Source organism: Pungitius pungitius, chromosome 16, assembly GCF_949316345.1.
Source record: "Pungitius pungitius chromosome 16, fPunPun2.1, whole genome shotgun sequence".
Classification (NCBI taxonomy): domain Eukaryota; kingdom Metazoa; phylum Chordata; class Actinopteri; order Perciformes; family Gasterosteidae; genus Pungitius; species Pungitius pungitius.
The window spans coordinates 16,907,692-16,929,543 of NC_084915.1; the positions used below are offsets into that span (position 1 = coordinate 16,907,692).

The following is a 21,852-nucleotide window of genomic DNA, read 5'->3' on the forward strand; positions in this document are numbered from 1 at the left end:
TACTTTGAAGTAAATAAAAGACCCCTAAAAGGAATGCACAATTGTATTGATATATTGTTGCAGAGATGCATTGATCCGTAAATAGCAATCTTCTTGGTGAAGTTTACTATTCATCTTGTTTTGAACTTCTAGGTTTTAGATTGGGAATATTAATTTGTAAGAAAAACAACAGTGACCGTCTTTCTCAAATGAATATATAAATACAGAATCAAAAATGTGAGTTGCTCTGTAATGTGTTTGGGTAATATAATTAATCAGACTTCCCCTTTGTGGCTGGACCATTTTATTTTGCGTCGTTGCACCTCCCGCACAGCAGGGCGCGCTGTGCGCACACCGATCAGTCTGCCAATACACGCGAAGAAGAAACAACAGGGAGAAAACGAAGAAGAAGAAAAACAAAATCGCTATCACCCAGCTAGCTTGGCTGCTCACGTCGCGCAAATCCTGAGGTAACAAAAAGACCTGTTTGTATGTACGTTAATACTTTCGTACTCACGCGGTGATGCGACGTGACGTCTGCGGTGCGCGCGGCGGCCGTGACGCCTCCGGAGGCGTGAAAGCGGAGCCGTTTCGCGTACTCCGTGCTCCGGTGTTGTTAGCTCGGTCGGTAGCGCGAGGATTAGCGTTAGCTCGTATTCGTTAGCCGGCGACGGTGCGCACGTCGCCTGCGCTTCGGTCTGTTAGACTTCTAACAGCAAGTAAAAATAAAAATAAAAACTCCAGAGCTGTTTCACTAATTATGTCAACGTTACATCTTTTTTTTAAATAGTTTAAGAGACTCATTTTGATGTTGATGTTATGTGGTGTTTTTGTCTGTTGAGATATCCGTTGGAGCAGTTGGCCCGATATTATAAATAACTAATACTAGCTAACTTGTATAAGGTTAATTCAACTTAATCAGTTGTAACATGAAGGTAGTTTATGTTAAAGGAAATTACATTTACCAGCAATTACTTCACTAAGGATTTATTCTAAAAAAATAAAATAAAAATAATAAATTGCCGCTTGAATCCATTATTGTGACTGGTGGCTAAAGTATGAAAACCCCCTCACAGTCCATCGCGATATATTCACAAGTCTATTTTAATCAATACATCTCTCAAACGTCGTAACCTTCCTCGTGGATTGTTGAATTGATTTGGATCGTCGGCCTTGACCGGTGAAACGCGCATCACATTCATTCCTCATTTCCACGCTTCGGTTTTATGGCACAACTAAGAACATAATGTTCTTTTGCATGTTGCAGCATGCAACTATGAGTAGAAACTTAACAAGTCAATTAAAGCATTTACATCTCATTTAAAATAATGCAATGTACGAGTTACATTAAAAAAAATAACACTGATGATGCATATGTTGTTGTTGTTGCTGTTTTTTTTGCTTTTCTGTATTCATTCGACTTGTTTGGTGTGTTTTTCGTTGCAGTGTCAGTTAACTTGAGTTCTGTGCTACTTGCTGTATGCATCATTGTCAATTCTATTACCAGGAGTTATTCAAACATAAATCCTCCTCCTTGCTTATCTGATGTTGTTCTAATACCAACGTTCTCTCCTTCTCCTCCCGGAGGTGTGTGCCTTCATCACTCTGCCTCCCCTCCGCCCCCCTTCACCCGGTCCGCAGTATTGTTCGGGTTTTTAGCTCTTTTCCTGACCTGCCAACATGCCAGCCGCGCTTACAGATTCCAGTCAGGTAATCTGTGAAGTCTGGGCGTGCAATGTGGAGGAGGAAATGAGGAAGATCCGGCACATCATTCAAAGCTTCAGTTTCATAGCTATGGTAAGAGACTTTATGTTGTTTTTCAGTCCTTGTTTAATCATTGTAACACACATTTATTTGCTTCCGTTTAAAAAAAAAAAAGATTATAACAGTGTTACGGCAAAGTAGGAAACAAAAATATACAGCACATACCGATGAGACTCTGTCGGGGTATTATAGCGTCTTCTGTCTTCATACTTCATTAGGACACAGAATTCCCCGGGGTGGTTGTCCGGCCGATCGGGGAGTTTCGGAGCACAGTGGACTACCAGTACCAGCTGCTGAGGTGCAACGTAGACCTCCTGAAGATCATCCAGCTCGGCCTCACGTTCATGAACGAGGAAGGAGAATCCCCCCCCGGCACCAAGACGTGGCAGTTCAACTTCAAGTTCAACCTCACGTACGCCAACCGCCTCTAATCCGCTCCATCCTCCCTCGTGTTGCCGAGCTTGACCGTGTTCTGTTGTTGTTTTTGTTGATCTTTGCTCCTCACAGAGAAGACATGTACTCACAGGACTCCATAGACTTACTCCAAAACTCCGGCCTCCAGTTTAAAAAGCACGAAGAAGAGGGAATTGAAACGCTCTACTTCGCCGAGCTGCTCATGACGTCTGGTCTGGTGCTGTGTGAAAACGTCAAGTGGCTCTCCTTCCACAGGTCAGTTGCTGCTTTAAGATACTTTAAAAGTATTTTTATTGTATGTCCTTCCGTTTCTAGCAGTTAGGCTCAGGAAGAGGTATCACATCTGCATCCTTGAAGATCCTCATTTTCACCATTTTTTTTTCTGTTTACATATCCTCTTAATATTGATTAGAATAAATGATCTCCATCTATGATAACCAAGTAAGATTCCTGGTGTTTCTTAGTTTGAATTCCTCAATACATTGCTAGAGGCAAAAGGAAACTGGATAAGCCGAGCCCGACAACATGAAGCAGATGTTAAAAAATGCTGCCAGTATGGAGGCGTTTCGGTGGATTGGCTTCATTCATACGCTCTTTGGGTCTCATTGTGTTCCACAACCTGTGTCTGCCAGCGGCTACGACTTCGGCTACCTGGTGAAGCTCCTGACCGACACGCGGCTCCCGGAGGAGGAACACGACTTCTTCCAGATCCTCAACCTCTTCTTCCCCGCAATCTACGACGTGAAATACCTGATGAAGAGCTGCAAGAACCTGAAGGTACTCTTCACCGGGTGTAGACGGCCAAGAAGCCGTGTCGGCGGCCTCTGTTGAGTTCTTAGGATGGCAACAAGTCTTCGGCCGCCTCACGCGTGTCTTTTGGGCTCCCGTGTTCGCAGGGGGGGCTGCAGGAGGTAGCGGACCAGCTGGAGCTGAAGCGGATCGGGCGGCAGCATCAGGCTGGGTCGGACTCGCTTCTCACCGGCATGGCTTTCTTCAGGATGAAAGAGGTACGGACCAACTAGGTGTTACTGTTTTTCCTACTTCAGCTGATTCGTAGGCGTTTCTTTACTTTTACCGACAGAGGATACTCTCTCCAGGTCGCCCCCCCTCTTGAAACTCTTGAAAGCAAACATATTACAAATAGATGGTGTTAATGAAAAAATATTTTTTTCTCTCTTGTTTTCATTTAGCTTTTCTTCGAAGACAACATTGACGACGCAAAGTATTGTGGGCGATTGTACGGCCTGGGCTCGGGCTCCACCCAACCCCAGAACGGCCTCTCCAGCTCGGGCCAGGAGGAGACCAACAACAAGCACTGACTCCAAGTAGAAGACACACTTGTTTTTAAAACCCAACCAGCAGCATCCCCCCCCCCCCGTGATTTCCCTCAACACTCGACCCCTGAACGAGACTAAACAACCCCTTTTTCTTTAAGTTTCCTCCTGAGTGACTGTAAAATGGACCCGCAGTGACCTAGGATCCTTCACTGACTCCGTCGGTTTTTTTCTTCTTTTTTTTGAGTACGCGGCCATATGTCCAGAACACTTTTTAAAATGTTTATTTTTCTTTTCAGCAGCTTTGTAGGGACGCCCGTCATTAACAGCATGGGACCAGCCCCTGTATCATACTGTGATTTCTGACCAAACTTTGCCAAAAACAGTCCGATTCTTCAGTTCCGACTATCCTCCTCGTCAGCGGGAAGCGTCTCTTGTTGCAGGGATCTCGTTTTTTAAGTTAATGTTGGAAGGGCCTGTAAATTACCATGTATAATTTTGATGAAAAATAAAAATGTTTTAGCTCTTTTCCACTTTCAGAACCTTTTAACAGCGGGAGTCGAGGTGTGTAACGGTGCTTGGTTATGCATGTTTCAATGGTCCTGTACGTCCAGCCGCCAAACCGTTGTGGTTACTGTTGTTTTTACATTCTACATTGTTTTAAACAGTTGTATATTAAATTGTTTTGTATTTTCAATGTAAACCTTAATTATTTCATCTTTTAACAGCGACACACACACAGCCAGAACAGTTCTGTTCCTAAGGGTTTATTTCAAGTCTTGACTTTTTTTAATTATGATTTATGTATCCTCAGTCTAAAAGTATGCAGCAAGGCTTATCTGGATGTACACTCAAAACACAATTTTATCGTATTCGACAAATACAAATTGCTTTTTAAGGTGTATGTAATAGTTGATGTAATAGTTTCTTTCAGACCTTTCACAATAACGTTAAAATTGTGGGATAAATAATCTTTGAAAGTCCTGGTATAATATTACCAGTAGTACAATATAATCGAAGTGTGGGACCGGAAAGGTTGGTGAGAATATAAGACGTCATCTTTGGACCTGGACAAGTCCAACGCTTTGTTTTGTCAGTTAAATGTCATACGCCACGGTTTGAGTTTTAAAATGATTTGTGTGCTGATGGATGTGAAAACGTCAAGTATCTCCACACATTAAAAGGCGTTAATACAGGTACATGTAGACAGACCGTATGAGAAAGAATGTTTAATCTGATCATTACAACATGTAAAAAAAAACACACAGCAGACCCTTACATGTCCCCTACAAATGGTTATCAAGTACAGCTTCTGTAGACTGGACTCAAACTAAATGCATTTCATCATTTATTCAACCAAAAGCTGTACAGGGGAAGAGCTTCCCTCCGGGTTCAGGTGAGGAATCTCCGGGCGGCTCTGCAGGCCGACGACTCCGCTCCGTATTTGCTCAGCAGATCTTTGGCCTTTTGTTGCAGCGACTCTGACACCGAGGCTGAAGACTTACTGAGGTGCAGGAGGACCAGGCAGCATTCCACCACGTCGGGGTGAGGATACACCTGAGAGGACACAGAAGATGAGAAGAAACGTGTATTTCTCTGACGAGGTTAAACACGCGCGGGCCCACCCCCCCCCCCCCCCCCATCTGCTGAATGTTGTACCTTGAGCGCGTCGGGCAGGTCGCCCAGCCGCTTCTGGTGTTCGGCCATCTTGGTGGACAAAGACAGCAGAGTCTCCTGCTCCTCGGGGCTGAGGGACAGACGACACAGACGCTCAATCCAAGCCACCGAGCAGAATGTTGCGGGGCGGGGCCACGGAGGTCACCTGGCCACTCGCAGCTTCATAAAACAACAACGATTCATCACCGACGGCAGCCGAGCCCTCACCGTCGCTCGGCGTCAGCGGGCTCCTGGGGGGCGGGGGCCTCCCCGGAGTGGAGCTGAGCCCGACTGTGCTTCAGCACCATGGCCGCCAGCCGCTCCTGGATCTCGCCCACCGACCTCTGGGCAGCCTGACAGGCCGCGTGGCGCTCGGACAGAAGCGCCGACGCCACCGGGTCCAGGCCGCCGCGCGGCCGGGTCTCCTCCGCCGCGTCTCCGTTCGCCGCCGCCACACCCTCCGGCCCGTCGACGTGGGTGGAGTCGCTCCACCAGTGTTCGTACAGACGATGGTAATGGACAAACGCCTGCAGACTCGCAGCAGCGGCAGCAGCCTCCGGTTCCTCTCCTGCGAGGCGGAGAACTTCGGAACAAACACCGACGTCATCTGGGGGAAAAGAACAGGGCGAAAGGGAATCAGGGAACAGGAAGGAAGAGGCATCACAACGCCAATGAGAGTCCAAGTGTGAGGACGGACGAGACGTACGGTCGGGGAACAGCAGCCTGCAGAGCTCGGCGGAGACGCCGAAGTGTCCGGCTTCCCTGAACCAGGCCGCCGCCCGCCACAACTCCTTCACCAGCGGCCCATCGGCGCCCAGCAGCGAGCTCAGCGCGGCGCAGGTCAGATGGAGGGACGCGTGCAGCTGGACCTGAGGACGAGAGACGTCAGAGGGGGGGGTCAATCTCTGCGAAACCCGCCCGCGGGACAATCGCCGCTCGTACCTGTCCGAGCGGAACGTTGGCGGTGGGCGCCGGACTCTCCGCGGACTCCAGCTCCTGCAGAAGCGCTCCGGCGCCGTGGGGCCCCGCGGAATGTTGCGAAACGCCAAAGTGCGTCTCCCACACGTCTCTCACTCGGCCCTGGATGCCGCCGCTGCCTAGCGACGCCCACGGGTGGCTGCGGGCGGCGGGCTGGGGCGCGGCCTGGCGGTCCGCCAGCGTCGCGCCCATCAGCTCGGCGACGCAGAGGTGCAGCCTGTGAGCCAGCAGGCCGTCCTGCCCGCTCAGGATGTCCTGGGCGCCGATCCAGTCCCGAGCGGCGGCCAGGTCTTTGGCGCACCTCAGCGCCAGCGACCGGGCCAGAGCCGCCTCCCCCGAGACTCTCGCCAGACCGGCCGCCGCCCTCAGCGAGGGGACGTCGTTCTTCCTGGCGATGACTTTAGCCGCGTCGAAGCTGGCCCCGGCCGCCAGGTGGCTGGAATTAAACAATTGAAAGTGTAAATGGGGGGAGGGGGGGGGCAGGCAGCGACGCCGGCAGATCGCTTACGTCTCACCATTTGGCCGCTGCGGAGAAATGTCCGTCCTTCTCCAGCGTGGCGGCCCAGCAGGTGTACAGCTCCTTCAGGACGGGCTCATCCGCCGGCAGCCGGGCTTTGACCAGAGCGATGGCCTCCCTGACAGGAAGCACGGGGGGGGGGGCGACACACGTCAGCGCCGCACGTCAACATTCAAAACACAATCGAAATAACGAGGCCGAACCTGTAGAGCTTGTGCGAGCGCAGCAGGTCGACGGCCTCGTACAGCTTGTTGATCGACAGCAGGTGGGACGCCGCCTTCAGGTACTGCTCCTGCAGGCACAGCTGCTTGACGTAGGCCTCCACCGTCCGGCTCCACGCCGCGAACCCGGCTTTCAAATGGAGGACAAAGTGCAACGGCGTTCATTTTTTTTTTTTGCAGTGTCACCCGGCGCGGATTGCCGATGGAAGCGAGCGCGGCGCGGCCGCCGTACCCATGGGAGCCACGGAGAGCAGGTGGTCACTCAGCTCTCCTTTCTCCGTGGCGAGCTGCAGCGCCCCCTCCAGGTCGCCGCTCCACAGCCGCAGGTACACCACCGAGTCGAAGTGACCCGCCTCCACGTGAGCCTCCTCTGGAAAGAAAGGAGATTCAGGTTTTTTGCCCGGCGCAAATCAAGGGGCCGAATCAGAACCCACGCACCTTCTGCCTGGAACATGCGACACAGAGCCGGCCTGTCGGAGAAGAGGCCCAGGTGGATGTGCTCTCCTCGGCCAGGGACGCAGCCTGCAGGGGGCGCTGGAGACACACGGTTCAGTTAACGCACGCAAAGCCTCACCGCTGGAAGCCAAGCATCAGGGGGAGGAGCCTCACCGGCGCCGTGCCTCACGGAGGCCAGAGTCACGCAGTCCTGCAGCAGCTCCTCTTTGGGCCGATGGTCCATGGCGGTGCTGACGGGCAGCATGGAGCGAGGCTTCTTCTTCTTCAGCGTGTTCAGCTCACCTGGCTTCTCTTTGCTTTTGACGGCAGCGAAAGACTTCCGCTGCACCTCAAACGGGGCTGAAACACACGATTCCGTTAGCTAGAAGCCGAAGACCCGACAGCCCCCCGTCTACGAGTGCCCCCCCCCTCTCACCTGACGGAGGTGCAGGACTGCTCGCTGGGCCGACCTCATCGTCCTCTTCAGCAGACAGCTCCGCCCCCGGCCCCGCCTTCTCTCCTCCTGTGACCGCCTCCCCGTTGGTCTGCGGCGGAGCAGCTCCTCCGGCCGCCTTCTTGTTGTTGTTGTTCTTCTTCTTCTTGGGATTGGCCTTCATCTTCTCCCTCAGGTCGACCATCTTCTTCCCTGAGAGGAAAAGGCGCGTGGGGGCGTTACATTCTGCTGGTCACACAGAGAGAGAGAGAGACGTGGTACCTTTGGGTGGCCTCGTGAACTCCTGTTTGGAGACGCGCCACTCGTGCAGCGTGAAGTCCTTCCCTCCGGTCCAGATCACGTCCGGGTCGACGGGCGACCAGTCCACGCACAGCAGGTAACCCACGTGGCCGCGGTAGTTGGAGAGAGGCTCCTCCTGCAGCACGTCCCACACCTTGGCCGCAAAACACGACATCAATGGACTCACTACTTTAAAAGCAAGTGTACCAGATCACATGGTAACATACGGGTCCCCCCCCCCTCACAGTGGCCCCTTGCTGACCTGCGCGGTGCCGTCGTACGACACGGTGACCAGCCGGGCCTCGTGGTGTGGACTCCAGGCCATGCCGGTGATTTTAGACGTGTGACCACACAGCCGGCGATACGGCTCCGTCAGCACCACCGGGCTTTCTGGGGGATTCTCTGATGGGGGGGTTGGGGGGGGGGGGGGAGGCACAAAAGTCAACGCCTAAAAAGGAGCTACGAAATCGAGGAGGCGTGACGCCGGCTGCTCCGCCCACCTATGACGGCGCGGAGGTCGTGCACGTAGACGGTGGCGTTGCTGGAGCCCGACGCCAGCAGGCAGTGCAGCTCCGGCGGCGAGTCGTGGTCGTGGTGCCACCGCAGCGTGTTGATGATCTTGTGGTGCTGCTGGATGCTGCACAGCTGCTGCAGGCTGGGGACCGCGTACACCTCGACACACCTGCTCACACAACCCGATGTTCTGGACCATGAAGGCTACACACTTGGGGTTGTTGTTTTTGTTTTTTTGTTTTTAACCCGGGTCGGACCCGTGCGCTCACTCACCCGTCCTCGTTGCCGATGGCGACCACTTTCCCATCGGGCTTCCAGCTGAGGTCGGTGTGCGGCGACAGCTTGTGCTGTTGGGAAGCGGAGCTCGCCGTCATAACCCGATCACATTTGGCCCCCCTCCCCCCTCCCTCCCTCCTCCCTCACCTGGATGTTGTTGGTGTCTTGGATCAACTTGTCGATGTCCGAGGCCTCCCCGCTCAGCTTGGACGGGTCGTGCTGCAGGATGACGCCCTCGCCGGCGCAGCTGTACAGGCTGTGGGACGGCTTCCCTCCGGCTGCACCTGAGCGTCACACACGGGACACACAGCTGTGGCGTGGACCCTTTTTCCAAAAACACCAAAGTCCTTTGGCTTCGATGGCGACGTGGGAACCAGCTGGAGTAGGAACTTACCGAACGACACGGGGGGCACGGGGGGGCCCCAGGCCAGCGTGTACACAGTTTTTTTGTGGTAGGAGCTCGATATCTGAGGAGGCCTGAGGGAGGAGACGAAGCAGAGCTGTTGGAGACATGGAAACCAAAAAGAACCTCTTACACAATTCACCTCACCTGTTAGCGAAGACTTCGAAGATGCCCACTTTGCCGTCGTCCGTCCCAAAAGACAAGGTTCCTTCTTTTTTCGGGTGCCACGCCAGCTGCAGTAAAAGAGACGCTTTGTTTATGTGGTTTGATGAAAGGAGGCTGAGCTTGGTTGGTGTCAGCTCGCCATTATGTGGTTACTGATCTCATTGAGTGTCATCAGCCTCTAACTATACATGGAGAAATTGACTGTTTGAATGATGGAAAGTTTACAAATGTCCTTCTAAAATGTCGTGGCTGGTTGAAAAGAGTCTGTACGGTCCAAGCATATTAAAACATTTAGACGCTATTAACACCCCGTTTTCCACTAATTATTTCATAAATATGCATAGACTGTATAAGACTGTATAAGAAATCCTATAAAACAAATGCATTCAGAAGAAGTCGGTGCTTCGCTGGTGAAACGCTCTCACCGCTGTGACTTTGGACTTGACGCCCTGCCAGAAGGACCTGGTGTCGTACTGGTTCTGGGTGGTCAGCGTGTTCCACACGCGGATCATGTTGTCGCCGACGCCCAGCGCCAGACACCCCGCCCCCACGGGGGAGAAGGTGAGGGCGTAGACGAAGCCGCCCAGGGTGGGCAGAGTCCAGCAGCAGTCCAAAGAGGCCAGGTCCCAGCATTTGATCTGGAAAAAAACAACAGGCTCTTATGGCTCTTTGCACGACACCACCCCCCCCCCCCCCCATTCAGGCAAAGCGGTGACCCACCTCCCGGTCCATGGAGGTGCTGATGAGCAGCTCCCGGCCGTCCTGCAGGCGGACCGAGCTCATGTTGAAGACGATCCGGCTGTGGTTCTGTCCCTCGGAAGACGTCCCGAGCAGAGTCCACCTCTGCTTCCCCGTCCTGGTCAGGTCCCACATCACCAGCTCCCCGCTGGGGCCAGATGAGTCCAACGCGTGAGACACTGTCGAGTGACTAATACTGTGTGTGTGTGTGTGTGTGTGTGTGTGTGTGTGTGTGTGTGTGTGTACCCGAAGCAGCTGGACACCAGTTGCGTAGGACGTCCCGTCGGCCAGTGGACGTGGAGCCAGAGTCGCTCTTTGACCCCGGGGTCGACCGCCGAGCCTCTTTTCTTCAGATACGGCAGCTTCAGGGTCATCACACCTGGGGGGGGGGGGGGGGCGGGGTGGTGGGGGTGTCATCGATTAAGCTGTGTCGTAAAATAATGAATTCAAATAATATCAGAATTTAAAGATGCTGAATTTAATGCTGACTTTAGCTTGTTTTGCAATTAAATTAAAAAAATATTACATTTTTCATCATTCTGAATAAACAAGGTCTGTCTTGAGAGTTCTTTCCCACTTCCGTCACGTTGCAGCTCAAACCCGGAAAGAATCGCTTACTTTTTCCCTTAGCCGAGCTCCAGATCCTCATCGTCTGGTCTTTGCTGCCAGACGCCAGATAGCAGCCCTTCTCGTCTCCTGCAGACGCCCCGCCGGCTGCTGCTGGAGGAGGAGGAGGAGGAAGAGGAGGAGGAGGGCGGGGAAAATTGTCAAAATTGAGTTATCTAAAAAAAAAAAAAAAGGAAATAGCTGCCACTGCTTTGAGCAAAGGCAAAACAACCGTGCACCGAAACCAGAGCAGGACTGTTGTTTGTCATTATTTCCCTCATGACATGCGCCCCGCTACCTTCCGGGTCCTCGGGTCGGCTTTGCAGGACTTCCTCGCTGGCCACCGGCGACCACGCCAGCGAGTGGATCTCATCTTCGTGTCCACGGAGACGGTGCATCACCTCGCCCTTCCTGCTCACGTCGATCAGCACGATCATCCCATCTTTGTACCTTGGACAGAATGACGACGCCACTAATCATATATATATATTCCCTTTTCTCAATTTCTTTTGTATTTCGCTTGTTACTGGATGTATTTTGATTTTCTAATAGAGAGCACATGTACAAAATCTGCGAATGCATGAGCATACGTGGCGAATAAAGAGGATTCTAATCATTATATTTTGCATTAAAAAAAGGTTCAAAAGTGAAAATGATTTCAAATTAAATTCATAAATCTATATCATAAAAAGTAGGAGCTCACTACACTTGGAAGCCCCACTAACTTTTGGTTGGGATCATAATTTGTGGCCTTCTCACCCCACGGCCACGGAGCTCCAGGTGTGAGGGGAGCAGGTGAGGCAGAAGATGGTGCGGGGCTCCGGGAAGAAGCTGGCCGTGTCTCCCGTGTTGTGCCAGTGACACACCACGACGCCCTTCTCGTCCCCAGACACCACCAGGTTTTTGTCCACTGGAGACCAGTGCACCGCCGCCACCGGGGTCTGCAAAAATAAATAAAAAAAATCAGACATCCTCTGTGTCAAATGTAAAGGTGCAGCGCTGCCCGGACCCTCACCTGGTGAGCCGCATGCTCCCGGATTAAAAGCTTGCTGTCGGAGTCCCAGAAGCGAACCGTCCCGTCGCCGGAGGAGCTGACGCAGACGTGACTCTGCCCTGCGTGCTGACAGAAGGAGAAGCCCGAGACCAGGTCCTTGTGGCCGACGAGCTCCCCTGCCATGGCCGGGAAAGGAGAGGAGGGATTAGGCAAAAAAAAAAAGGGCCATCATCTGGGCCAGTCTGAGCTTTTTTAAATTATTTTATAAAAATGCCAATCATAACCTTCCACTGTCCAGGAGGACGTCTACTTCTAGATACTTTAGTTAAGCACATCTAATGTATTTGTTAATCCCTAATATTAAGGCAGCATCAGACCGGGCGTGTCACCCATCAATCCAGGTGTCCGTTTCCCTTCGGTCAGCTGGAATCGACCCCCCCTCCCTCCCTCCCTCCCTGGGGGGGATCCGATCACCTGGACGTTAACGCTTAGCTGTACAGAGGGCGCGGGGCGAGAACCGCGGTGACTGTGTGTAGCGGGTTGTTCGAGCTCACCTGTGACCCTGCAGGACGATGCGGACACATCAATCAGAAAGATGACGTTTTTGGCTCCGACGCCCAACAAACCGCTGTCGTTGACGTCACTGGAGCGCGAGCAGTACCAGTTGGGAGAAGCGGGAAGGGACCTTTCGTGCATGACGCCTCGATTCGCTTAAAGTGTACGAATGATACGAGAAAGTCTTGCCTGGTGAAACCAAACTTCTCACATGTTAGCTGCACTGTCGTAGCAACTACATCACCGGCCGTACGGACAGCGTGGTGTCGTAAATCCTGCCGGTGCCGAATACGGAATCCCAGCTGGGTCAAACCACCTCGAGTTTGCTGTTTCGTCCATAAATTGTTTTTTTATATATAACAACCATCGCCACGTTTAGCTTATTCTCTCAAACATTACTTTTTAAACACCTTAACTATAATAGTATTATGGATAATATTCAGCAAAAACGATCAAATATCTCTGTTGAGGCTGTAAACATGACTACCGTCAAGCAGACACGATAGTGTCGTAAAAATGCAAGATGGCGACTGCAATGACAGGACATGGTAGGAGAAATGCAGCCTAGTTTTTCACAAAAGTGCCATGTTATGACATTTATAGTGACTGGCGGCGGCATTTAAAGGGGTTTGTACTTTGTTTTCAGGTATGGCGTTTATTAGGAATCTATCCGGAGTGTTGCATTCAAGGTACGTTCATCCAGTAAGATAGAGCATCGTAGCTCACGTTAACGTTACCTCAGCAGCTCAACGTCTCTGCGGAAGGACACATTTGACCCATGTTGTCCCAACTTTGTTTGGTCGTTTTGCACGTAGAAATGTCTAAACGTGTTTGCAAGTCGTCTACACAACACCACAAACTGATCACACGTGAGATACGATTGCATACATGAGGCAGATAACAAATGTCTTTCCAGGTTACAGGTTCTCCATCCCCAGCAGCTGGCATGTCTCCACACCAGCACGCCGCTGGAGTCAAAGAACTGGGAGAGGAGTAACCTGAAGGTGTATCCCCCGCAGGGAATAGACGAGGATCGCAGACCAGCAGTAAGTCTTTCCATCCTCTCGCGGTGCGAAGTTGCACAGTGACGGGACGTCCCGGCGAGGTGTCACTTTTAAGTACTTCCATCCTTTTAGAGTGTCTTTGGGATGTTAATCACGTGGTTTTGGTTCCATAAGCCTCACACTTTAAGTTGTCTCTTAAAATGTCTGTGTGCCCCCACCCCCTCAGGAGGTCCATCACAGCCGGAGGCAGATCAAGTACAGCAAAGACAAGATGTGGTACCTGGCCAAAATGGTGAGACCCACAGCCGAGAATGCCCTCATCAATAGTCATATCACCGCCACAGTCAAATGTTAATTGATAATTGATCCGGCTGTTTGCTGCCATTCTGCCCAGAGGGCCCCTGTGGTCCGGTTTCACTTACACATGGTGGTAGAAAACACAAGTCACACGGTTAGTTCTCTTTCACAGATCCGAGGGATGAGCATCGATGAGGCCATCGCACAGCTGTCGTTCAACGACAAGAAGGGAGCAAAGATCATGAAAGAGGTCCGTAGGTGCATGCTCACCTTTCATCACCGTTTCCCCTTCTCGTATTGTTTTTTATTTTTTAATCATTGATTATTTTGACAAATTCCCCCATCACACCAATCCACCATAAGTGTATTTATAGATGTCACAGCTTTTTGTGTGTTTGCTCAGGTTCTTGAGGAAGCTCAAGAGATGGCGGTCAAGAATCACAATGTAGAGTACAAATCCAACCTGTATGTGGGTAAGTGTAAAATACCATTAACCAGTTGAGACTGCGGTGAAAATTATGGCTTAGCTCCTAGTTATTGTGACTAATGGGAATTGCGACTGAAAGACAAAACTAAAAATCTACCCTTTTTGCACGTTTTAAATAAAATGTGCTTTCAGCCATTCTCTCTCTGTTTTTATCTCCCAGCTGAGTCCTTCTCCGGTAAAGGGATGTACTTGAAGCGGATCCGTTACCACGCCAGAGGGAGGTTTGGCGTCATGGACAAAGTTAACTGTCACTACTTTGTGAAGCTGGTGGAGGGATCGCCGCCCAAGATTGAGGAGAAGACGAGCTTTGACCAGGCCAAAGAGTACGTCCAGAGCCTCAAGGACCGAACAATCATCCACAGCCTGTAGACGTCTCCTCCCATCATAATTAACATGCTACTTTTACTGTGTTTATGTTTCACTTGAAATTTGTAAATAAAAAAAATGAAAGAAACTATTATGAGATCTTATAGCATTACATCTTATTTCATTTTAGAAATATGGACATTTTTACTATACTACATCAGAAATTTGAGATGAATTGCTTCCCACCTTTTAACTAAATATCACAGGAGCATAATTAGAGACTTAGGGAGTGGCTTGACATGCCCTACTCATCTCGTTTCCGTAGTGTAGTGGTTATCACGTTCGCCTCACACGCGAAAGGTCCCCGGTTCGAAACCGGGCGGAAACACATCTTTAGTCTTTTGACGTAATGAATTTGTATACTTTAACAACAATATTGAAAATACCAATGAATAATAGATGTACATACAAGTTTTAAAAGGAGTAAGGCAACCAACATAGAAAGTGAAGGGGAGCCGAGTGTCTGACGTTAGTGAAGAATTAAATTATCCTAGCTCTCTAAGCCTTAAGAGACGACGGTGCATCACCAGCACCTTGTAGGTGCGAAGGAGTATTTTGAATTCTATTCTCGATTTAGGAAGCCATTGCAAGGACGCTGGTTAATACACGTGCTGCAGCATTCTGAATCAACTATGATAAAAACAAGTAAAACCACATCACAAAGAAAATTCCCGTCTGCGAATCGAATCTGAGTTTTCCTTTTGATTCTTTAGCTAAAATCCCTAAAAAGTTTTGTATTCATTCTCTACGGTAGTTCTGATCCACTACGGATGTAATATATCTTTGGCCGCTAGTGGGCGGAGAGCATTCACGCACCGGTTATTCATGCAGAGAGATGCAATAATGCAATAATGTGTCCTGCTCTTGAGTCATGACAGGCAAATGATGGTCAGGTTTTATTCATTTATTTCTACGGCCTGAGGATCCTAAATCACTTACAGCTCAGCTTGTTTGCTGTTTCTGCATCTTTCTGTAATAATGAAGGGAGAAGAAAAGATTGTTTCCGCCCGGTCTCGAACCGGGGACCTTTCGCGTGTTAGGCGAACGTGATAACCACTACACTACGGAAACTGTATTCTGCTTCCAATTCTAAAATATATTTGTAATATATTAGATATGACATGCAGTTGGGAATATGTATTCAACGACATACTGTATATCAGCAACGCTACGGCATATATATCTGAATACACACTTTGCCGATGAGCGGGACTTCCACACAGCGAGAGGTTCGGTGAGGGTGAGCCGTCTGCCGGTGCTCTCTCCTGGCTTGACGGAAAGAGAAAGTCCCGAGAAGGTCTTTGGATGAATACCCGGCCGTAACTTTTTACAGCTAAAGCATCAGAAAGTCTTAGGAATCTTTATTTTCTTTTTAATGTATTTTATTCTTCTACTCTGTCCAGTTGATTCAAAATGCTGCAGCACGTGGAACTCGGTGGGAGTTGTGTCCTTTACTTTTTATGGTGGGTTCCTTACTCATTTTTTAAAATATTTTTTGGTTTATGCGTGTATTGTTTATTGCCGTTAAAGACTACGTTTTAAAATACTGTCGTGTTAACGTATACAAATCCGTTCCGTCCAAAAAATAAAATGATGTTTCCGCCCGGTTTCGAACCGGGGACCTTTCGCGTGTGAGGCGAACGTGATAACCACTACACTACGGAAACGCGGTGAAAGTACATGTCCAAATCTGGGTATAAATTCCAAACCATGGTCAGATATTATTTATGATCTTTGTTCGTTCGGTCATTAAGGTCAATCGAATCATTTTGGTTGTTTATTGAAATGTTCTGATTTCCAATATTACGAAGGAATTAGGGATCGCTGGCCTCTAGGTAAACACGCTCACCTCCATACAATTACAAATCAGCTTTCCTTATTTTGAACAACTTATATTTATACTCTACCTTGACTAAAACACTAGCAAACCGTAGCACTAACAAATGATAGCACAAGGTCAACTGCTGCTATTTTAAAATGTTTTAGAAACACTGCTATAAATAGAACTATCACAAGGTTGAACCGCATTGATAAAAATGTCGCTTAAAGCAATTCATCACTTTTTAGCGTAGGTGAACGTTAACAGCAAAAAATAGTATGGTTTCTTCAACTCCAGAAAGGGACGTTTATTCATGTGTGTGTGTGTGTGTGTGTGTGTGTGTGTGTGTGTGTGTGTGTTCCCTATTGCCTGATTCTGGAAATCACAAGTTCAGCTGAAAGCCACAAGTGAAGATGTTGAATGACACAACAGATGTGTTGTGGCACCACTGGGGGATTCCCCCTCTGGACATTTGAGAAACAGCTCCATGGGAAATTCTTAACTTGATGGTAAGTAGAGAAAAAATAAAATACACAAATATTCGTACTGACAATGACATCACTGATAAGAAACATGGAGCGAATAGAATCTATAAGAGTACAACATGATCTCTAAGTTGAGTTACAGTTTATATATGTATAATCTGAGTCTGTAAAGAAGCTTTACCATAAACGTAGTAAAAAGCACAACATTACTGGAGGGGTTTGGAGCAGGAAGTTGCACATAATGTGAATACTTTAGTAGCAAACCTCAAAACTGTGCTTCAGTACAATACTTATCACCATCATCTTTACAACGGATTGAAACAGCTGATTGAAGGAAAAAGTATTTCCTTATTGTTTTTCTCTGCGATGAATTCAAAAGACTTTCGTTGACTTGTAAAGAGGAACTGACACACACACACACACACACACACACACACACACACAGAGTATAAAAGCCCGGTGTTTGTTGTGCTTCATCTCAGTTGCCTCTCAGCATGGAGGAGACCTACGTCAGACACGTGGAGCTGTTGGGCTTCGAGAAGCGTTCGTACCCGAGTCAGCACTACGTAAGCTCCAGACCAGACGCACCCACGCTGCCGAGGTAACATCTGCTGCTTGTGTTAAAGTGTGATGTGCTGTGCGCAGGTGTACATGCTGATGGTGAAATGGAGCGACCTCGCGGAGAAGGTGATATACAGGACGTATCCCGAGATCTACACCTTCCACGTGAGCTCCTTCACTACTACAAAATAAAAGCTCTGCTGACTAAGTATTGAGTAAAAAAAACAAAACAAAAGGCTTTTAACGCTTTATGTTTTTGGTCGCAGAAATCTCTGAAGGAGATGTTTCCCATTGAGTCTGGCGAGATAGAAAGGAAGGACCGAATCATCCCTAAATTACCAGGTAATAATAACAATTATGGGGTCTACATTAAAGCTTTATTTAATGGAGTTGTGGGAGACACAAAACTAAATGTCATAGAATGAATTAGCCTTTGAAACCAGTACTAAAAGATAACTGATGTAAACGCAAAGTAGCTAAATAAGACATTTCTAAGATCTTTTTCTTGTAAGTGGTCTTGTAAGAGGTTATTTTAAACGTTTGGGTGAATCCACTTCTCTTTTTTGGTATTTGTTAAAGCAACCGAAACAGTTGCAATCACTGATGTCCACATAAGGGTGGAGGAGGGGGAGGGGGCGAGGAAGGCTATCAGCAGTTAAAGTCAGATAAAAGAAAATAAAAAAGACTAAAAATGAGGAACAAGGTAAGTAGCCCACAAAAGAAAATTTGAATGGACAGAAATAGGTGATTATTTATATTATCTAATTATAACCAGCTTGAATGTTGTGGAGCTGAAAAATGAAAAATAAAGTCCTTAGTTGAGCAAAGCATTTAGGGACTGATTTGTGAGTTGAGATCAGATTCATTTAAGTTACACGGTAACACAAACAAACTCACCAACTGAACCGCTAAGCTAAGCGCTAAGCTAAGCTAAGCACCCCTTGATTCCAGCTCAGTGATGTGCACACAGACATGAGATCGATGTCCATCCTCTCATCTGACTCTCTTCAACGGAGAGGCATCAGAAGAAGTGCAACCAGCTCTGGAGATTTAGACCTTTTTTTAAGGACAGCCAGGTGTGAGCGGGGCAGGTTTCTGTTCCCGTTCCGCTACAGGTGTTCGGGTCCAGTTCTCTTGAAGACCTCGCTTCCCCTCCGTGGAATTTGGATTACAAAAGCAATGTAAGCAAGGTTGCAAACGTGTTGCAATGTAAAGAACGAGAAAAACCGAGACCACAATTGTGGTGCAACACCTGTGGAAATTCTGTGAAAACGTGTACTTCTTGAAAGCAGTGGAAGAAAATAACTTGACACAGGTACAACTTTGAGGTAGTTTGACTTATCTAAAGGATGTTCTGTACTTTCCAACATCGCAAAGTTCAGTGTGGTGCTTTTTACAACAAAACAAAACAGGATGCAACAGGATATCTAGTAGTTGATTCATTTGTAAATCTGATGTGTGTATCAATATTACTCTGTTAACAAGTAGGAATACTTTTGTCAAAGCTCAGGACTTGAAGATAAATATGAAGATTTGATTCTGCTTTTTTCCGATCTTGGACTCCAGATATCTCTGCATTTAAAAAATGCAGCATCTTCTCTGTATAAACGTGTAAAAATGGCGTCCCTTGGGAACCCGGCCCTCCACAATGACAACCGGCGCGTCACGTGGTTTGTGTTTGTGTCCCTCAGCGCCGCGGTGGCTGATCAGCGAGAAGTCTCCAGAGACCCGACAGATCACGTTGGCCGAGTACTGCCACGCGCTCGTCAACCTGCCGCCTCACATCTCCCGCAGCAGGCACCTCGCCCACTTCCTCGCCGTCCGACCCGAGGACGAGAACCCCGCGGCCCCAAACGCGTAAGTGCAACACACACACACACACACACACACGCACACGCTTCTACGTCTATGAGGAGTCTAACCGTACGTGCGTCATTTGCTCCTCAGGGGGAAAAGAAACGAGACCACAGAGTTGGTCAGAGGAAACGCGTCCGGTGAGAATCATTCCAAACCGCTTCAGCTGATTCACGGAATCCTACAAACATTTGGTTTCCTGTGAAATTTTAACGTGTTAAAAAAGTCAGTGACGTTGTGGTTTTCTTTTACCTTTCAGTGATTTCTGGCCCCATCATATTGGACACCTACAGAGTGATCGCAGACTTCGAGAAGACCTCCAAACACGAGATCAACCTGCAGACCGGGGACCTGGTGGAGATTGTGGAGAAAAATCAGAACGGTGAGCGAGAGTTCGGCTCTGAAACCTAAAACTCTCACTAAAGATTCCAGAAGGCTCCAATCGATCAGAGGATGCATGATGCAGAATAATTCATCTCTTGTCACGAATACTTATAAAAAAAATAACTGCAGTGACCACTTCCATCCACAGGGGCCGCCAGAATCTACACAGAATAAAAGTCGCTTTAACGTGAAAAAATCTTCCTGCAGTTTTTTTGAGTCTGGAGTTCTGAGGTCCTGCTGTCGCCCTCAGGTTGGTGGTTCTGCCAGTACGAGTCGAAGCGGGGCTGGATTCCTGCGTCCTACCTGGAGCCCCTGGACGGGCCGGAGGAGGCCGAGGAAGACGAGCCAAACTACGAAGGCGAGCCTGCGCGCCCGTGGTGTGTGTGTCGATTGAGAAACGCGGCGTCGGCCTTTTTTTCCTGACGGCGCCTCTGTGTCTCTGCAGGAGAGCGGTTTGTCACAGCCAGAGCCTACAAGGCGGAGCAGGAGGACGAGATCTCTCTGGAGCTCGGTGAAACCATCACGGTCATTCACAAGCTGCTGGACGGCTGGTGGGTCGTCAGGTATGACACGCACACACACACACACACACGATGAGGAAAAACCTGAAATGCTAGCACTCAAATATTTTAATTTTTAAATGGCTTCTTATTTGTTATTTGTATTATTATTATAACATATTTGCTCTCTTCTTTCTTTAAACGCAAAATTTCTTTTCTTCACTGGAAGATTAATTCATTTAATTATTTAAACATATTTCTTATATATTTCCCAACATTATCAGTCATTATTGGTAAACTAGTTATAAAATATCACTATTTTATTGTTAGCATGTTGGCCCGTTATCTCAGCAACAGATAAAGTATTTCTTCAGTATGAGACACGTTAACAAAAAAGCTTTAATGCAAAAAAGTGCCATCGAGGAGTTCAATTGTCGTTCATTTGGATTCATCAAAAAAAAAACAGGGAACTCACATGGAGGCAGCGATGAACCAGCAGCTCCTTTTTGACTGCTTTTGTTTGCTTGTACTTAAATAAGTTAAAGAGGGGAAACTATTAAAAATATAGTGTAATCGTAAACCGATTTTACCAGACACCTGTTTCTCTTAAATACCGCCCACGAAGAGGAAGCTCACACACAGCTGTGAACATCTCCACTGCGGGTTTGAAACCTTCTGAAACGAGTCTCTTAGTAAATGTGGACATTTTCACAGGAAAGGAGAAGAGACCGGTCATTTCCCCTCCATGTTCCTGCACAAGGCCGGCAAGCGAGAGCTGTCCGAAGCAGAGAGGTCCAACCCGCAGGGACAGAAACTACCGCCGCGCAGGTAAACGCCGCCGTTTCGTGCAACCAACAATTCGATTCGGATGAACGACGCGCCTTTACAACCCGCACGTCCTCCTCCTCCGGGTCTCAGGTCCACCATCCGAAACGCCAAGAGCATCCACAGCAAGGCCCGCCAGCGGCTCAGCCAGGACGCCTACCGCAGGAACAGCCGCCGCTACCTGCAGCAGAGAGGAGGCCCCCCGGCGGGCGAGCCCCGCGGGGGGGCCAAGAGCGCCGCCAAGTCGCCCCTGAGGGAGAGGAAGATCCAGGGTAACGCAAAACACGAAACACAATGAATTGTGAATTGTTAACAATTAGAAACATGGTAGGAGGCATTCAGGAAACAGTCCAACAGAAAGCACACCTGACGACGGCGTGATTTGTGACCGACAGACAACATCCCCGAGTCGTCCGGCTCGGAGAGCGAGCCCAGGAAGGAGACTCCGGTCGTCCCCCCCCGGCCGAGTGCCGAGCTCATCCTGGAGCGCTGCAGCGACAACACTTGCAAGAGAGTCGGCTCCATCGGGTCCAGCAGCTAGCGTCGGGATCCACTGCAGTCAGACCAAGAGAAATCATGAAGGTCACGATGAGCAACATGAGATTTCGTGTTTTCTTCCTGATTTTTTGTTGTTGTTGCAATTTCTGATTGTTAACTTTGTAGTAAATGTATTTGCTTAATAAATATTTAATAAAACTAAAAATTCATACCTACACTATTTTCTCGAATTCTTCTCTGCACAGACTTTAAATGATGGATTATATGATTATAAAATATCCCTTGAGGTTTTTTGGGACAAGTAGGGAGGAAGTTACAGACAATGTAGGTCTGTCTATAAAAAACCTCAACTACCTCCAGCACAAATTAGGCTCAAATGTTTTCACTATTTGGCTGTTCATTAAATACAAGAAGTAGGCTAAAGTACCAGGGAAGTAAACACTGCTGAAGTAAATTACTTGGGGATAATAAACGTGGTATTACAGGGATTTTTTTTACAATCTTTTACAAAGTGACTGTTACTACCATCAGCCGCCACGTCTGATATGTAT

At 48.6% G+C, this 21,852-nt stretch overlaps 4 protein-coding genes and 3 non-coding genes across 9 annotated transcripts; 4 read left to right on the top strand and 3 right to left on the bottom strand.

The window, feature by feature from the left end:
- Positions 1-321: 321 nt before the first annotated feature.
- cnot8 (CCR4-NOT transcription complex, subunit 8) lies at positions 322-4,128 on the top strand. Of its 2 annotated transcripts, none has more exons than XM_037466759.2 (7): positions 322-449; positions 1,567-1,776; positions 1,962-2,155; positions 2,251-2,412; positions 2,790-2,934; positions 3,054-3,164; positions 3,348-4,128. In XM_037466759.2, exons 2-7 carry the CDS (start codon positions 1,660-1,662, stop codon positions 3,474-3,476), a joined length of 858 nt encoding a protein of 285 aa, XP_037322656.1. In that variant the 5' UTR covers positions 322-449; positions 1,567-1,659; the 3' UTR covers positions 3,477-4,128. The 2 variants fall into 2 exon arrangements, with proteins under 2 accessions (XP_037322656.1, XP_037322657.1); XM_037466760.2 differs by having other exon boundaries at positions 342-449; positions 1,621-1,776.
- Positions 4,129-4,390: 262 nt separating this feature from the next.
- Positions 4,391-12,556, bottom strand: gemin5 (gem (nuclear organelle) associated protein 5). 2 transcript variants are annotated; one of them, XM_037466764.2, is made up of 26 exons: positions 12,221-12,556; positions 11,688-11,842; positions 11,432-11,613; positions 10,971-11,122; positions 10,685-10,783; positions 10,313-10,445; positions 10,049-10,214; positions 9,754-9,966; positions 9,311-9,396; positions 9,155-9,237; positions 8,908-9,044; positions 8,758-8,831; positions 8,472-8,653; positions 8,234-8,373; positions 7,954-8,125; positions 7,675-7,884; positions 7,413-7,598; positions 7,242-7,337; positions 7,036-7,173; positions 6,786-6,933; positions 6,581-6,700; positions 6,030-6,501; positions 5,794-5,956; positions 5,316-5,694; positions 5,091-5,178; positions 4,391-4,988 (listed from the first exon to the last, which is right to left on the bottom strand). In XM_037466764.2, the coding sequence occupies exons 1-26, from the start codon at positions 12,360-12,362 to the stop codon at positions 4,824-4,826; spliced, it is 4,281 nt and encodes a 1,426-aa protein (XP_037322661.2). In that variant the 5' UTR covers positions 12,363-12,556; the 3' UTR covers positions 4,391-4,823. The 2 variants fall into 2 exon arrangements, with proteins under 2 accessions (XP_037322661.2, XP_037322660.2); XM_037466763.2 differs by having other exon boundaries at positions 10,685-10,786.
- Positions 12,557-12,673: 117 nt separating this feature from the next.
- Positions 12,674-14,466, top strand: mrpl22 (mitochondrial ribosomal protein L22). Its single transcript, XM_037466765.2, has 7 exons — positions 12,674-12,769; positions 12,868-12,910; positions 13,138-13,267; positions 13,452-13,517; positions 13,695-13,772; positions 13,926-13,995; positions 14,170-14,466. The coding sequence occupies exons 1-7, from the start codon at positions 12,745-12,747 to the stop codon at positions 14,376-14,378; spliced, it is 621 nt and encodes a 206-aa protein (XP_037322662.2). The 5' UTR covers positions 12,674-12,744; the 3' UTR covers positions 14,379-14,466.
- Positions 14,467-14,630: 164 nt separating this feature from the next.
- Positions 14,631-14,703, top strand: trnav-cac (transfer RNA valine (anticodon CAC)). The gene has a single exon. It is a non-coding gene; the product is annotated as a tRNA-Val (tRNA).
- A 670-nt stretch (positions 14,704-15,373) lies between these two features.
- trnav-aac (transfer RNA valine (anticodon AAC)) lies at positions 15,374-15,446 on the bottom strand. Its single transcript has one exon. It is a non-coding gene; the product is annotated as a tRNA-Val (tRNA).
- A 523-nt stretch (positions 15,447-15,969) lies between these two features.
- trnav-cac (transfer RNA valine (anticodon CAC)) lies at positions 15,970-16,042 on the bottom strand. The gene has a single exon. It is a non-coding gene; the product is annotated as a tRNA-Val (tRNA).
- A 1,119-nt stretch (positions 16,043-17,161) lies between these two features.
- Positions 17,162-21,533, top strand: ncf1 (neutrophil cytosolic factor 1). Its single transcript, XM_037468561.2, has 11 exons — positions 17,162-17,245; positions 17,325-17,405; positions 17,507-17,582; positions 18,932-19,097; positions 19,188-19,234; positions 19,354-19,476; positions 19,729-19,836; positions 19,924-20,041; positions 20,693-20,806; positions 20,897-21,075; positions 21,199-21,533. Exons 1-11 carry the CDS (start codon positions 17,174-17,176, stop codon positions 21,342-21,344), a joined length of 1,230 nt encoding a protein of 409 aa, XP_037324458.2. The 5' UTR covers positions 17,162-17,173; the 3' UTR covers positions 21,345-21,533.
- Positions 21,534-21,852: the final 319 nt, after the last annotated feature.